Source organism: Stegastes partitus, unplaced genomic scaffold (genome assembly GCF_000690725.1).
Source record: "Stegastes partitus isolate 25-593 unplaced genomic scaffold, Stegastes_partitus-1.0.2 Scaffold780, whole genome shotgun sequence".
Lineage (NCBI taxonomy): Eukaryota > Metazoa > Chordata > Actinopteri > Pomacentridae > Stegastes > Stegastes partitus.
This window is the reverse complement of record NW_007578511.1, coordinates 198127-213543: the sequence shown is the minus strand read 5'-3', so window position 1 is coordinate 213543 and position 15417 is coordinate 198127. Positions and strand designations below refer to the sequence as shown.

Here is a 15417-nt window from a genome sequence, read left to right as displayed (position 1 = left end):
TGGTGGGTGCGTTTCTATTTATTAATGCAGACGACTAATTTATAGAAGCAGTTTTACGCAGAAACAAGTGTGATTACTTAATGCATGTTTATTTATTGTTAATTAGATGCTCTACTCAAGGCCTTTAACCTCATCTGTCGCCCATACTTTGATGAATCACTCGTCATTTGCAGTTTTCACACCTTTTTTGATAGAATTTGGTCTTTTTTCATGTTGTTGTTTGCATGAATCAGAGTCTTGCTCATGTTTTATTGGGGACTCTATAACTAAGACGGCTGAATTATCTGGTGAAACAGAAACTGGACTCTAAATGCAGACAGAGATTACTGTTATCTGCCTGTTGGCCTGCTCCAGCCTGGATTCCTGACTTATCAGTCCAGACGGACACCGACCAACCTGACCTTTGTTTTGCCAGCGTAACCTACATATCGCTGTCGCTCTGCTATGCGGTGACGGTTGGAACTTTTACCGCCATGACGTGAGCGCCTATTAAAATCCTGTACAGCAGATATCTGGAGTCATTTTCAGGTTTAATGCTGACACACGTCTTCATTTAAACTAATCCAGAGCGTTTCTGTCGCTGGTAGTTGGATGTAAATAGAAACTCTGCTGCAGACGCATTTAGTCGCTCTAATGGCTCCATGCAGCTGCTGACTCACTGACCAAACAGGCATCTGGCACAAAATCCACAAAGTTCCCCGTCAAGCATTCTAGAAATGTTGGCACACTCATGCAGAATTCGCCTGAAAGTTATCAAGTGAAGTGTTAAATGTGAAGGTACAGTAAAGCAGTAAAAGTTGCATAATTGTCCTCAGTGTCCAGTTAGAGGTGTTGAGGTTTCAGGAAAGCCCCAACAAGAGAGCCAGAGCTCTGCTAACACTGTACTCAGAAGTGAAACCTGAGAGTTTGCAGCGTCATTGCAACAGAAAGACCCAGAAAAAAATAAAAACACTGTGAGGATCTGTTTGATAAATTGGCATGAAAACTGTGAAAATCTGAAAGTCTTCAAGTGCAATTCAAAGAAAGAGCAAACAGAAGAGAAACTAAGCACAAGAGAGGATGTAATGTAATCCTCAGACAGCCAACCGATGTAATTCAAGCCAGTTGAACTTCCTCGAAGCTTCCACTTGTCTTCACCTTGTTCTTTGTGTGCCTCATTTTTGGCTGCATCTGATCAATTTGCATGAACACATATTTTTTTTTGTTATATCTAAATGTTGTAAACCAGAAATCTAACTGCATTAAAGTTTCATTTCAACACCAAAATCTGCCTAAATCAGTGTTTTGCTTTTTGCTTGCAGCTCAGATCGGGGCTTCAGTGGGTCGGGGTCTGTCCGGTGACCTCTGGGGGCAGCAGGGCTCTTGTCTTCCTCTGTTCTGACTCCTGCAGGGCATCAGGGACAACAAGGGGAAGCTTTAAATAGACCCCAGCTGTGGCAGCTTGTCAGCACTGTAAGGACAGCTAACCTGAGTCAGACCGGGCCTTCGCCTCAGCTGCTGCAGTCCTGCCACCCCTGTGGACGGTTCTGTGGTGGTACAGCCCACCCACCCCTCCGCTGTAGAGCCAGTAGACCGGACGGACACACCTGTCCACACCTGTCCTCACCGAAACCAGTTCCAAATGGTAAACGCCAGTGTTTATTTCACTAAACCACATTTCCTGCATTGCATTTAAATGTGTTGGGACTGAAATTTTGGATAGTTTGGAACATTTGGATCTGAAAAATGGTGGGGATGGGGATGTTTTATTCAGGATTATTTGTTGTTTTGTTGTGTTTTTGTCATCTATCCAGACTGTGACTAGACACTCGATGAACTCTGTGGTTACCTGGAGTCTGGTGCTGCTGTAGGAACAGACAGATATGCCTGTAATGTTTCACAGAAGACAAAAATATATGTATGTGTCTTAAATATGAAACGTTTCATCTCTATACTGAGGAAAATGTCTTTAATTTTACAGAATTTTTCCGAAATGTTTTACAGATTTTGTCTTCTTTTTTTTTTTTTTTACCTATAATTACAAAGACTGACTGTGAATGTATGCCAAATATAAAAATACTGTTAAAAACTCTGAATAACCATGCATTAAAATAAGAAAAAGTAAGATAGATAGATAGATAGATAGATAGATAGATAGATAGATAGATAGATAGATAGATAGATAGATAGATAGATAGATTTTTGTGTCCCTGCTGGAGGAATATTTTAATCTTTTTAACAGATTTTTTTTTACAATACAGATTCTGAAACCAGAGCACGATACTGTTTCTCTGGAAGTTGAGCTTCTGCAGCGCTTTCTTTCAAACAGTTCCTTTCTTGCACTACACAGGCAGCAGGTAGGTAGTAACGTCATAACTTCCCAGCTGTGGCTGCTGAGAGCTCAGCTGTCACGAAGAGAAGAAGCAGCCTGAACACAGAACAGGTGCTGCCTGCAGGCCGAGCCCAGCGAGCTGCTTTACAGACACACAGCAGACTTCTCAACCGACTAAACGTTTCCTTTTTTTTTTCATTAGGAACAATGTTATTTGTCTCATGTCCATACAGCATGTGCAGTAAAATGCAAAGTGACTCGTCTCAAGGCAAATACAATAAGACATTACAGCAAGAACTATTCTTTAAAAACAATAGAAGATTAGAAAAAGTCACAGTGTCATGAATAAGAAGGTAGAGGTTTTGTTGCTAAAGTAGATTAACTTGATATTAACTATTTGGCTTTACTCCATCGCAAGATTGTCTTTTTAACAATTACTTTGCCCATAATTAGTCAGAATACTTGTGTTCTTCTAATAACCAGTCAGTCCCCTCAGCTAACAGGCTAACATCAGCGTTATCCCTGACTGGCCATAAACTCACATGTAATTGTGCACCAGACAGCATCCGAACACATGATCTGGCCTTTCATTTACATCCTTAATCTGATGAAATCATGAGGAAAGATGTTGTTTTTTTCTGCCTCCACTGTTAAACCGATTAAACCATCCTGTACAGTTTCCTTTAGGCTGAGTCCATCCAGGACCCTTCCTGTTATTGTCACTGAAGCCCCAGAATTCCAGCATCTCTCACTGCCCCCTAGTGAAAACACGACAGATGTCTGATAAATCCTGACTGAAGGTTCAACAAAGTGTCACAACTAACATAACATGTGAGGTGCTGCAGCTGCTATTGATATATACTCAGCATTTTACACATTATGTCTGCATGCTTTTATACAAAGGCTGCACATAAACTGCAAATCACCTTGTTAAAATGTTATATAGGGGTTGAAGAATGCAGTTTCTTACATTAAAGAGAGCTCGTTTAGATGTATTTGCATTGTGATCCTCAGTTCGTGTCAGTGTGTCAGTTATCAAGTCATGCAAAATGAATTTAGATCAGACGACTGAGCTCATCTCTTGCTGTTTTTAGGCCGCAGACTCACGCAAGCCTGTAAAATGTGGCGTGATATGATATGATTGGGGAAACACAGCAAGAGCTCAGGATTAAGAAACTGAGAGCTCATCCTCCTCCATTCGTTCACACACACAGACTGGCTGAGTGCCAGAGGGAGAGTTTCCTCGTCACGCAAAGAAAGTCAAAATGTGTTCATTCTTATTGTTTAAATGTTTGGTTCGATATGTGCATTTTGCAGAACAGAATGACGTACTTGCAAAGTTTTACGCTCTAAGTCTGATTTTACATTCATCAGCTGGACGGGAAAGTCTTTCTGTGCTCACCTGTAATCTGAATTAAAGGTGTGACTGAATTACAAACATGGTTTCACAATGACGAACACAAGTGTGATGTGGAAACATGAAACCTCAGAGACTGAAAATTTCTGTGAACTTGTAGACATCGTGTGTCCACTAATTAAAACTTCCAAAGCTAATTAATATCTGTATGTACATCAATCTGTTTTTTTGTTTTTTTTAAATAGAATACAAGCAAACACACTCTAAGAAATCTGTAATATAGCGTATAAAGCACTGACTACTCACTACCTGGACTTTGTGTTGCATTAAAAAAGTAAAATGTCTCTAAATTAACAGTGTGTCCACAGCAGGAAGTAAAAATGGGACATTTTTTGTTTTTTAATGGTGACTTTGTGGTTAAAAATGAGAAAATCTACATTTCTAATAGTGTATCTACAAAGAAAAACAGAATCTTTAAAAATGTATCTGTTGGAAAAAGAAAAAAACTAACAAACAAACAAACAAACAGAAAAACATGACATTTCCCCCTATTTAATTGTAAATCTATAATAAATTATTATTTATCTATAATCTATAATTATTATTATTGAATGTTGTATATAAAATGGCCATTTCTCTCTTTCAAATAAATATTGTTCACATGGTTGTTTATACGTTTCATTGTTGAATGTGTAGTTTTACATTGTAATTCAGACAAGTCACTGTTATTTATGAAGCACATTTAAAGCAACAGCAATTTCGCCTAAATACGTTCCATTAGAAAAGCACAACTGGTGCTATAAATTAACCTTACAAATTTACATATCGAGGTTAACACCCTGCAGTGTTATGTACTGTGTGGATTTCCCTGAGTAATTTACATATTGAGGATTAAAACATAATTTGACTACATTAAATATTAAAGCAAAGGCCCTGTAGCATTATTAATTATAGAGATTAACGCAGTATTATTAATTAAGGACTTGCTTGTAATTTTAATTATATTTGCATAAAACACTTGGGTTTTAAAAAGTGCCCTAGAAAAAAAGCCTCATGTTTAATGTGTAGTGTATATACAATATTCATATATTCTGAGGTCCTAATTACATTGCTAGTGATATTACAATTATAATACATACTAATAATAATACTTTCTCGGGAATCATTATAGGCGGAATAGGGTTAAACGGTTCCATTTTTTGATTGACGTGGTATTCAAAGAGAATGACCTTTTCTGGGGAGACATTTTTGTCTGTTGAGTAAAAATGAATAAAAAATTAATGGAGTCCTGCCAGAGGACAGCAGCGTGTACGCATGCGCACTACTGACAGCGTCCAGTTTGAACCACTTCCTGGTCCGGGAACATGTCATTATCGCGATATTCTGTTCTGATGCAGTTCAGCAGCGGCGGCCTGACGCTGGAATGCGAAACTACAAGTTATTTAGCCGAAACAAGAAATTGACAAACGTCGGCGCGCTGTTTCGGAAACATCGCGGCTCTCTCCGGGACTCAGCTGCGGTCTGGGACATGAGGGAGACTCCCGACGTTTGGTGAGTTTGGCGGAGCCTTTAGTGGCGAACTGGCTTTAGCATAGTTAGCTCGCTAATCCATCAACACCCAGGCTGTGACAGCTGAGCAGCACCAAGCTAAGGTTAGCATTAGCAAAGTTAGCTGGCAGGCAGTTGAGTTAATCTTCTTTGAACAGGTGACTTGTTTGGGAGTTGCCGAACTGGTTACAGGGGATGTCGGACAATCTCCTGGGGATAGTGATGCTGTTTCTAGTGCGGTTGTTTATTTGAGCGATGACCGGAGGCAAACTGATGCTCGTAACTAGCCTGCTAGCTAGCGACGGTATGTCGTCGTTGCTTGGTGCAACAGTATGGCTAAACAAACAACAACAGACTGACAGGCACCTTGCTAGCTAGCACTGGTGTGCTAATGTGAATGAAAATGACTGACGTGTGTCCTTTCGCTTTCTGTGTGATATGGGAGCTGTTTCACCTTGATGGATAAATAGTTTTCTTCCTGATAACTCAGACTGACAAGCCTCACAAACACTGGGTCAGGGACATGTACACTGAGATTACTGCTGACACATAGGGTGTGTGTGACAGACATTTGGCAGGCCAGCAGCCTTAGTGGGATTATTGTTAGAGTTCCCCAGACATTTTAGTTTTGTCCTCTGTTTTGTGTGTCGTCTATGCATCTTCAGGGGATGAGACGAGGTCGGATATTTCGGCATTTGCAGCTTTGGGCTTGTTGACTCTCTGTGTTGGCTCAGGATGGCGCAGGGAGGCTCTCAGCTCGACTACCACATCCTGCAGGACCTCAAGCAGCGTTTCCCAGAGATCCCAGAGGGGGTAGTGTCCCAGTGCCTTCTGCAGGTATGCAGACACACACGGTGCTGATGCATTCATGCATATGCTCAGAAAAGTTGTTGGAAAAATCTGTGATGTTCACTTGTTGAGAAACTTGACATTTTATGATATCATAATAAGTTTGCACTCATTTATTCTTGATTTATTTAGTCTCCTATGATGATCTGGATATTAAGTTGACAGGATGATTCATCAGCCCCTTTCAGAAATGCACTCCTTTCCATTACAGCAATTGCATGTATTGGTTTTATATCTAAATGGCCACCATGGTCACTTCTGCAGAAAAGTTGCAACAGCAATCGTACTAAGTCAGACCAAGTGACATTTCTGTATCACTTTCAACGCAGCACAAATCTTAACAGCATGCAACACAAGCAGCACTTAAACTGTGTGAAGTGATTTAGAGAAGACTTTTTCCACATTTCAGCAAAAATACTGCTCCAAAAATATCACAAAGTGCAAAAGACAGAGCGTTCCCATTTACTTTGTTGTAAAATTTTACATCTGTAGGTGCTACAGACTAAAATGTTTATAAAAATACAACTTCACTGCGGTAAAAACAGATACTGGTTGCTTGGATTAATGATACTCCCCGCTTGTAAATGTACATGTATTTTGTTTTTTCTACAAGACTTTAATGAAAGCTGAAGTTTAGGTTATTTCCTCCAGCTCTCTGTTGGACTTTTTCGTGTGACTTCATTAAATACCTGCAGCATCAAACAGCAGCAGGATCCATATAAGCGTCTCCAAAGCAAGAGAGTTCTGCATTTACATAAGTGGAACAACAACACTGGGAACTTCATGAAATACTCACAATGATAAATTATCCTGACAAGGAGACAGAATCGATCAGGATCTAACAGCAGGTCACACTGTGAACTTGTTTTCAACTCAGACTGGTGAGCTGTCACACAGAGTCACAGTATATCAGCTTCAGTTAAAACCTTGGTTACACAGCGGTCGTCCTCACGTTGAGGCCTGAGCGTCATCACAGCTGTTGTTTTTTTAAAGTAGCAGTTTAAATATGATCACACATAATTTTCAGTGAATAGGAAACCATAAATAACCACGCAGTTAGTTATTTGGACAGTTTGATGAGCTTCTGTTAGTTTAGATTTAGTCTTTTGTTTATTAGTGCATCATTATGTAGTATACACCTCGTTCTCAAGTGAATGACAAATGTCACATATGTACTTGGACTCTCTCCATCACTTTGGTGTCTGAATGAAGCTGTGAGGAACATTAACAGAATAGTGACCTCTGACTGAGTGCCGTCATCTGAACAAACAGAGGAAGCAGCAATATCATGTATTATGTGTGAAAAAGGCTTCATAGACTGTTTTCTGTTGCCCTGTCAGAACAACAATAATCTGGATCTCTGCTGCCACCTGCTGGCTCAGGAGAGTAACAGATACCTGTATGGAGACTTCCATCACAGTCCAGAGGAGGGGCGGCTGAGCCGAAACCACATGCTCCACATCAGTCTGGGCTACCAAGGCTCGGAGGCGAGCAAATCCAATGGTGGAGCGGCGGGAGTAGGTCGCTCCCTCGTGCACAGCACCAGTGACAGTCACATCGAACCCCAGCGGCCCAGTTACCCGGAGCCGCTGTCAGCTCCCGCCACCATAGCCCCCTCCCCCGGATACAATCCCTTCTTTATGAACGATCAGAGCCGCTCGGCCAGCACTCCCACCCCCCCACCCACAATGCAGGGCATGTCTCCCACATACTCCCCGGTCCAGCGCTACACTATGAACCCAATAACCGTCACTCTGTCGTCGCAAAGTATACCCAATGTCCCACAGGCTCTGCAGATCCCTCCGGGGCACTACGCTAACAGCTCCAACACCACCCTGTACATCCGACCGTCACCCTCTCAGAGCCCACAGCCGGCCCCCTGGTCCTCCTCGGGGGCGCCCGTCTATCAGCATCAGCAGTCCCCCTACAGCACTCCCACGTATGGCTCGCCTTACAGCTCCCCACAACATCAGGTCCAGCCGCAGCCCCAACCTCAACCCCAGCCGCAGCCCCAGCACCAGCCCCAGCACCAGCCCCAGCACCAGCAATATGTCTTCCTCCCTATTAGCTCCCCCACCCTTCCCAGCATGCCCTACCATCACCAGCAGCAACCGCAGCAACAGCCGGCTGTTTACAGGCCCTACCACACAAAAAGCTCGCTCATGAACCAGATAGAAATCACCCTGGAGGGTCCGCGACCTCGCAGCAACTCACCCGTGCACACTGCACACCCACAGGGCCTTTACATGGCCACCAGCCCGTCGCCCAGCTCCCCGTCAAGGGGCGTCACAATGACCGGACCTCAGGGACCGGCGGCGTTCCACCCTGGGATGTACCTGCAGCACCAGGGCCCCACGAGGCCTCGACCCGCCTCCTCCCCTCAGCCGGGCCAGTCGGCCCAGTCGGCCTACACCTTCAAAATCAAAGTATCGCCTGGAGGTCAGGCTCAGAGGCCGCTAAGCTCGCCTCCTGTGGCCGAAGCAGAGTCTCTTCTCAACATAGTCGACCAGGGGGAGCGCAACTCTGCCCCGGCACCCATCCTGCCCATCTCCGCTCTGCCAGGAAACGTCGCCAGTCAGTTGCAGCAGATGCCCCGGCGTTCAAGCTCAGGCTCTGATGACTATGCCTACACACAAGGTAAGACTTTTGTTTTCTCTTAGTTTATCTGTCATGTGTGTGGATAGAGTGTGTTCAAGGCTGTCTAGTTCCAGCCTTTAGTTCTGAGAATAACAGCGAGACGTTTGACTTCTTGCTCTTTTTCATGAAACAACTGTCGAGCTGCTCATTATCTTAGAATCTGATGATCATGTTGTGTCGAGCTGATTCAGATAAGTGCCAAATAACCACAAAATCCTGAGCTGGATTGCAGCCGTGTGCATTCGTTTCTTGTAACACCCGCCGTGTTTACTGAGTGCATCTACAGAGTCACAAATAAAACTGATTTTAGACCAAATTCACAACAAATTCTTGCATTTTACTTCTCAGATGTGTACGGTTTAAAATGATTTTCTTTTCTGCGTTTGAAAAAAGTTATAGGTCTATTTTCTGTTTTTGAGGTTAGGAAAGGGTTAAATTTCACCAACTGTGCACCAAAACTTGTTGAGCTGTTAAACTGGTGACAAATGCTCACCGGCTGAGTAGCTCCACTCCCTCGTCAGGTGTGTCTTTCAGGGACAATGATCAGATGGCGTGACCTGCACACAAACACTCCTTTGATGAGTGACTATAAAAGTTCACATTAAAATGCAGCTTCATTCAAATGACAGGTCAGCCAGACACAAATTCACTATTTGTCGTCTAAGAAATCGATTCAGACGGCGTTTCATCACCAACAATCTGCCACATGGTGCTCTAAGTGTCCGACAGCATCATCCCGTCCCGGGAAAAGCTGCCAACTTAAGAAAGAGCGGAACGAAATTCAGCTAGCAGTATCGACAACCTCATTAACTCCTTGTGTCACAGATGCTGTGTGTTGGAACTTCATTACCCCGTGTTCATATTAAAAAGTGCATTAACATTTAATTATCAAGATTTATGTGTGTTTCTTTTTGTCACATGCTCATACCGGTTGTGCAGCGAAATGCAAAGTGACATTTGCAAATACTGAAAGTCTCACACACCATTGATTTGAATATAATCCAGCAACATATCCGTCTTTATTCTGCATGTTTTTGACATCAGGGACACCGGGTATTACTGCTGTAACAGCCTGCAGTAATCTACAAACTTCTTTACTTTAACACTGACATTTGTATCTACGACATATAAGTGGCAAATAAATGTTAAATAACCAGCATTCTGTTTTGTTTAACTGCCATCTTTTTGCCGTGTTTGTTCGTTTTTCCCTCGCTGTAAATTCTGTCATTTATTCTACTATGTGTTTGCTCGTCTTCTTTCAGTATTCTGGCTTCCAACCTAATTTAAAACTGGGGAATGTCTGCATTTTTTTGCAACTGGCTATACTGAAAGCTGTTGGTCTTTTCATGATTTGTCAGTGTTGCTTTCTTTTCAGTGTCTTTCATGTGTTTGTTAGTCTGTCCAACCTTGATGCCAGGGCTTTGAGCTTCGATATTTGTGTTAGGTAGCAGCAGAGCAAATAAAGTGAGCAACATCTTCTCGTTAAGTTTAGTTTTTTATTTATTTTTTTACTCCTGAAATTCACACACTTGATGTTGGCTGTGTTTTCCCTGCAGCTCTCTTGCTCCACCAGCGGGCGAGGATGGAGCGACTAATGAAGGAGCTGCTGATGGAGAAGCAGAAACTGGAGCAGCTGAAGGCCGACGTCAACAACATGGAATACGACGCTCTGCAAAGACGCTTCCGACGAGTCAACTCCACCAGTCTTATACCCCGAGTAAGAACTCAACTTTGTTTACATCTTAAATCCTTTTTTTTTTTTTTAACTTGCTGACAGAATGTTTAATATTTTAGACTCCACATTGTAAATATCAGTCAAAGATTGAATCAGGCTCTGGATGTAGTGAACGTACAAACAGCCACACTGAACTTCGTCCAGCAGTATGATGCAAAATGACCTGTTTACTGCAAGAAGTGATGGTACAAACAGTTTCATTTCACTCATGAGAAATCCCAAAGGGAGGATGGCGACTGTGGAGCTGTTTGTTTTTGTCTAACCCAACCGAGTTGTGTGTTTGCAGCCCGAAGAGATGACCAGGCTGCGGAGTCTGAACAGACAGCTGCAGATTGATATCGACTGTACACTGAAGGAGACAGATCTGCTGCAGTCTCGAGGTATACACACACACACACACACACATGCATCTCACACACAAACGCACATTCCTACACAAACCTTTGAAGTGTGTCTCTGATTTATTTGAAAGCATTGATCTTGAAAGAGCCAAGCCCCGAAGCAGACAGAGTTGGGTCCAAAATGATGGATGTGGATCCACCACGCCGCATACAGATGCGCCGTTCGAAAACGAGCCGCCGGTCCGTAGCGGGACCCGGTCCGATCCCTGCTTGACCCTCGCTGTGGTGTGTGCACAGTGTTTGGCTGCTTGTTGATTACATAATTGATAAAAAAAAAAAACATTTATCCTAACCGCGGCGCGTGGAAATTAGTTGCAATCCGTTATCTGTTTACCAGGAGTGGTGATGTTGGCAGCGGGCGCCACAGTGTGACCAATTTACTTACAATCAGCCCGACGCCACTGAGCATCGGTCCTCCTGAAAATAAACCCCCTCTGAAGTCACAGTTATCTTGCAGACTGTAGCTGGGTCTCGTCTGGGATTTGTTAGTATTTTGCTGTGTTTTTCTGACCCTCTACCTTTACGAGCTGTACACGGTGGCTGCAGAGAAAATCCCAAGAGTCTAATGCTTGATGGTACATTTGCTGTTTCTGTTAATGCAAAATGCTGCGATTAGTCGCTCAAAGTGCGTCAGTATTTCTTGTTGATGCATGTTTTCTTTTTCTTTTTTACTTCAGTTTATTCCAACAATCGATTTTCTTTGGTATCGCTGTGTCGTTGTTCCGTATTGAGTCATCTTTGGCGCCAGTTATTTGAGTTTCAGTTTCAGACGATGGTGGCACGTCTGTGAAGCTTCTCAGTCAATCCAGGTCGTGGTTACTCTCGTAGTTTAATCGTAACAGCTGGAGTTCGACTCAGTTTAATGAGTCTTCAGAAGTCTTCCAGGCTTCAGAAATTGAAGACTGTCTTTACTGAGGAGGTTTATTGGCCGATCACAGCGGCGCAGGAAAAACTCCTGAACAGAAAAGACAGGAAGTGCTTTACGTCTGTTGGCGTCTCTCCTGCTCTCTGTGCTCACTGGTGTTAATAAAGCTGAATTCCTGGTTTAGCTGTTCTGACTGACGTATTTTCTGTTTCTGCTATCAGACAACAGGATGAGTAAGAAATAGCAACTGACTTTTTCACTTTAAGGGGTTGAATAGAAAGTTGGGTTTGTGGGAGTTTCCAGTTTCACTCCACAGTTTTGCACTCGAATATGTAAACCTTTTTTTTTTTGTTCTGTGCTGCATTATACAGGGACATGTAGTTTGGCAAAATACAATGAAATTAAATGGTCATTTTGCTTTTCTGGAGGAAAATTAACAATCACATACAGTCACTGGCAGCCCTAGATTTGATCAGGATGTTGTGCAAAAATAGCCAAAAAGCCAAAGGTTGGTGTTGTTAGATCAGTCTTCTTCTGTGTGTAAGCAGCAGTAGGTGCATTTCCTCTGAGAGCTGAACCGCTGGTTTTACTCACCGCGTTTAGTTTCGATGGCATCGATTGAGAAGTTAATCTGCAGCGCTGGGCGTCACAATACCAGGAATTCAGTTATCTGTACCAGTTCTGTTAAATTCAATGATTACCAAGAAAAAGATTTCACACCTGATGTTGTAATTCAACGTCAGCGTTACCTAGAAAAACCACAGAAACACACAGGACACAGGAAAAGTTTGGTCGGATTTAATGTCAGACAGTGAGAAAAAAAAAAGGTTTTATGTCTTTTTTTTTTTTACAGTGGATGTAAACTTTCTGGTATCTCCACTACAGAGAGCATCTGTGGCACTTTTAGTACCAAAAGATGAACAAAAACTGGCATGATGTTGACAGAATTTTACCATTGTCTTGGTGCCGAAGTGTTCGTTTTTAGTCGTTGCCACTTGCAGATAAAAAAGCAGAAAAGTTAGTTGCTTATATTCTCCTTCTCCAGTTGTGAAAATCATATAAGTGCATGACTGTTTATTACTCTTCTTGTTATTTGTATACAGATATTCTTTCAACTTCATTATTATTATTATTTTTCTAAATATGTTTTTTGGTGAACGGGCAGATTCAGTCGTTGGGAGTGAACAGAGAACCGGTCAGATACTGTAAGAGGCCTCAGAAAACTGGTGTTAATTGTGGTCTTTGGTGACAAACGGCCCGTGTAATTGCATAATTTGCGTGAAAGGTTTTTGTGTGCCTCTCGGAGCACTTCTTTCATACGCTCACAAAGCAGTTTATTGAGCTCGCAGGGGGAAGTTTACTCGCATGAAATTCCCTCCAGTTGTAAAAATCTATCAATGAAGTAAACATCTGACCAGCCAAAGCCTGAAGCTGTTTGGAATGTATTTCTGTTTTTTTTTTAATGTGAAACACTGCTCTGAGGAGACAGTTGAAATCCCACGTTGATAACTGTCGTAAATCTGATTCGGAAACGGCGTCTCCGCGGCTGTATTAACACTCAGCTTTTACTGCCTCATTTCATGCTGCGCTTCACTTAAAAATGCGTTTCTCGTGTCCGTGCGACGACGTGGCCGATTAACGAGGTTCCGTCTCCCGGCGAAAATCTGCGAATGTGTTAAAAGATGCCGCATTAAAAACGGCACCGTGGCTTCGAGTTTGTGGTTTCAGGTCCAAGTTTGAGCATGAAATACAACCCAGAGTGGTCAGCGGGAGTAATGGATGCATGAATTTAGGAGCTTTTTAGATGTCAAAACACTGCAAAGCAAGTTGTAATTCTACAAGAGTGCAGCAAATGATTATTTTACACTCCCTCAGTTCATGTTTAAGACCAGACGAACAGGAGTCCTTGTGCGTGTGTTTGATCGGCCGGCATTCGTTAGATTGCTGCAAAAATAAATAAATAAAAAACTGAGCAGGATTCAACTTGTTTGACCTCACTTTCTTCTTTGGACCCTGAAAGCCGCATTAGTCAGTCAGGAGGCCCGAAGAGAGCGACCGGAGGCAGCGCTGTTTGGATATCGGAGTTGGCGCTGCTGAACAAACTAATTAAACTCGTGTATCTGATTTCTGCTTTTCCTCCTCAGGGAAGTTCGACCCCAAAGCGATGAACAACTTCTACGACAACATTCAGCCCGGCCCGGTGGTGCCGCCCAAAACCGGGAAGAAAGGTGAGAGAATCCAGGACACGAAAGTTTTTACAAGGGATGTGTAAATAAGACAAGAATACGTGTTCTGAGGGGCGGAATCTCACATTAATCCTGTTGCCAAGATACAGATTTGAGTTTCGGCGAGAGAACGTCCAGATCCTTCTCTCTCATATTTTTCTTATTTGGCTTCCAGCACATTGAAGATTTGGGACATTTTGCTTTGAAAACCAAGACTAAAAGCTTAACTGACTTCACTGTGTGTGTGTGTTGGCCTCCATAGCTCTGTTGGCATGGAAACTAGGGGAGATACCTTGCTATTTAGCGAACGTCTGTCAACATTTATACTTGAATGGCCGAAGGTTGAATGCTTGTGTCCGCTGAGGGACAGCCGTGCTTAATTCCTGCCCTGAGCTGATGACACTTTAACAGTTGGCGTGTCTGCGCTTTGAATGAACGGTCCTGTTTTTTTTTCTTTCCCAGAAGGCGAGCAGGCCTCCAAGCCAGCGCCGGCCCCCCAGAGGGACGAGGACTTTGAAGGAGCTCAATGGAACTGTGAAAGCTGCACCTTCCTCAACCACCCTGCACTCAACCGCTGTGAACAGTGCGAGATGCCACGCTACACCTGAACTTAGCACTGCGCTGTATCGCCCCCACCTCCCAAACTCCTGCCCCGTCCTTCGCAATACCCTCGGATACTATAAGCCCCCCCCCTACCCACCGGCCCTACAGAATCTGTGTAGAGGTTCTTCCCCCATGTCAATCAATATATAAGCCCCTCCTACCTGCTGAGGAAGAGCCACTATCCCTCTCTGCCGACTCGTCCTGCTCCCGTCCTCTACTCCTGTGCACTTTTTTTTTTGGTTTCCTTTTTGGCGGATGATGAATCTTTTCTCGGGACAGTTGGAGACGACTCCTCGTGGCAAAAAAAAAAAGAAGAGGGAGCGACGCGCCGCGACTTCCGGGCGGCTTCAGGAAGGCCGAAGCGACGCGAGGGTTCAAGGAGGAGGAGGAGGAGGAGGAGCTACGGTTTACCGAGCGAACATTCCACGCAGAACGAGTGACTGCCCTGTTTACACTGTGCCCATTCCTGAACTCGGAAAAAAAACAAAACAACAACAAACGGAGGCACTTCCACTTTAATCCAGGACCTCTAACGCCCCTCTCGGGACAGTGGAACAATGAAAGAAATGGTATATGAGTTCTGACTAATGCGAAAACGTAGACTGTACACTGTATCTGGCTCTGTATTAGAGCTCATTTCACTGAAAGAACACTAAAGACACTTGCATATGAGTATATTCCTGGTACTTTTATGCATATTATGCCACCCTGTATTATGTGTTCAAAAGATGTTGATTTCCTGTGCAAATGCCTCAACTTGCTGTACTTAATAAAGGAGCTGATTCTATGTGACTTGACCTCGCACCGCTGCAGGTTATAATTAGGGTCCGAGCACCCAAAAAGGTGCGAAGACCCTATTGGAACTGCTCGGATTATTATTATTATT

At 43.3% G+C, this 15417-nt stretch overlaps 1 protein-coding gene across 1 annotated transcript; it reads left to right on the top strand.

Annotated features, from left to right (window-relative positions):
* Positions 1–5053: 5053 nt before the first annotated feature.
* Positions 5054–15328, top strand: tab3 (TGF-beta activated kinase 1 (MAP3K7) binding protein 3). Its single transcript, XM_008292040.1, has 7 exons — positions 5054–5219; positions 5882–6053; positions 7406–8702; positions 10259–10419; positions 10724–10817; positions 13848–13931; positions 14391–15328. Exons 2-7 carry the CDS (start codon positions 5952–5954, stop codon positions 14534–14536), a joined length of 1884 nt encoding a protein of 627 aa, XP_008290262.1. The 5' UTR covers positions 5054–5219; positions 5882–5951; the 3' UTR covers positions 14537–15328.
* Positions 15329–15417: the final 89 nt, after the last annotated feature.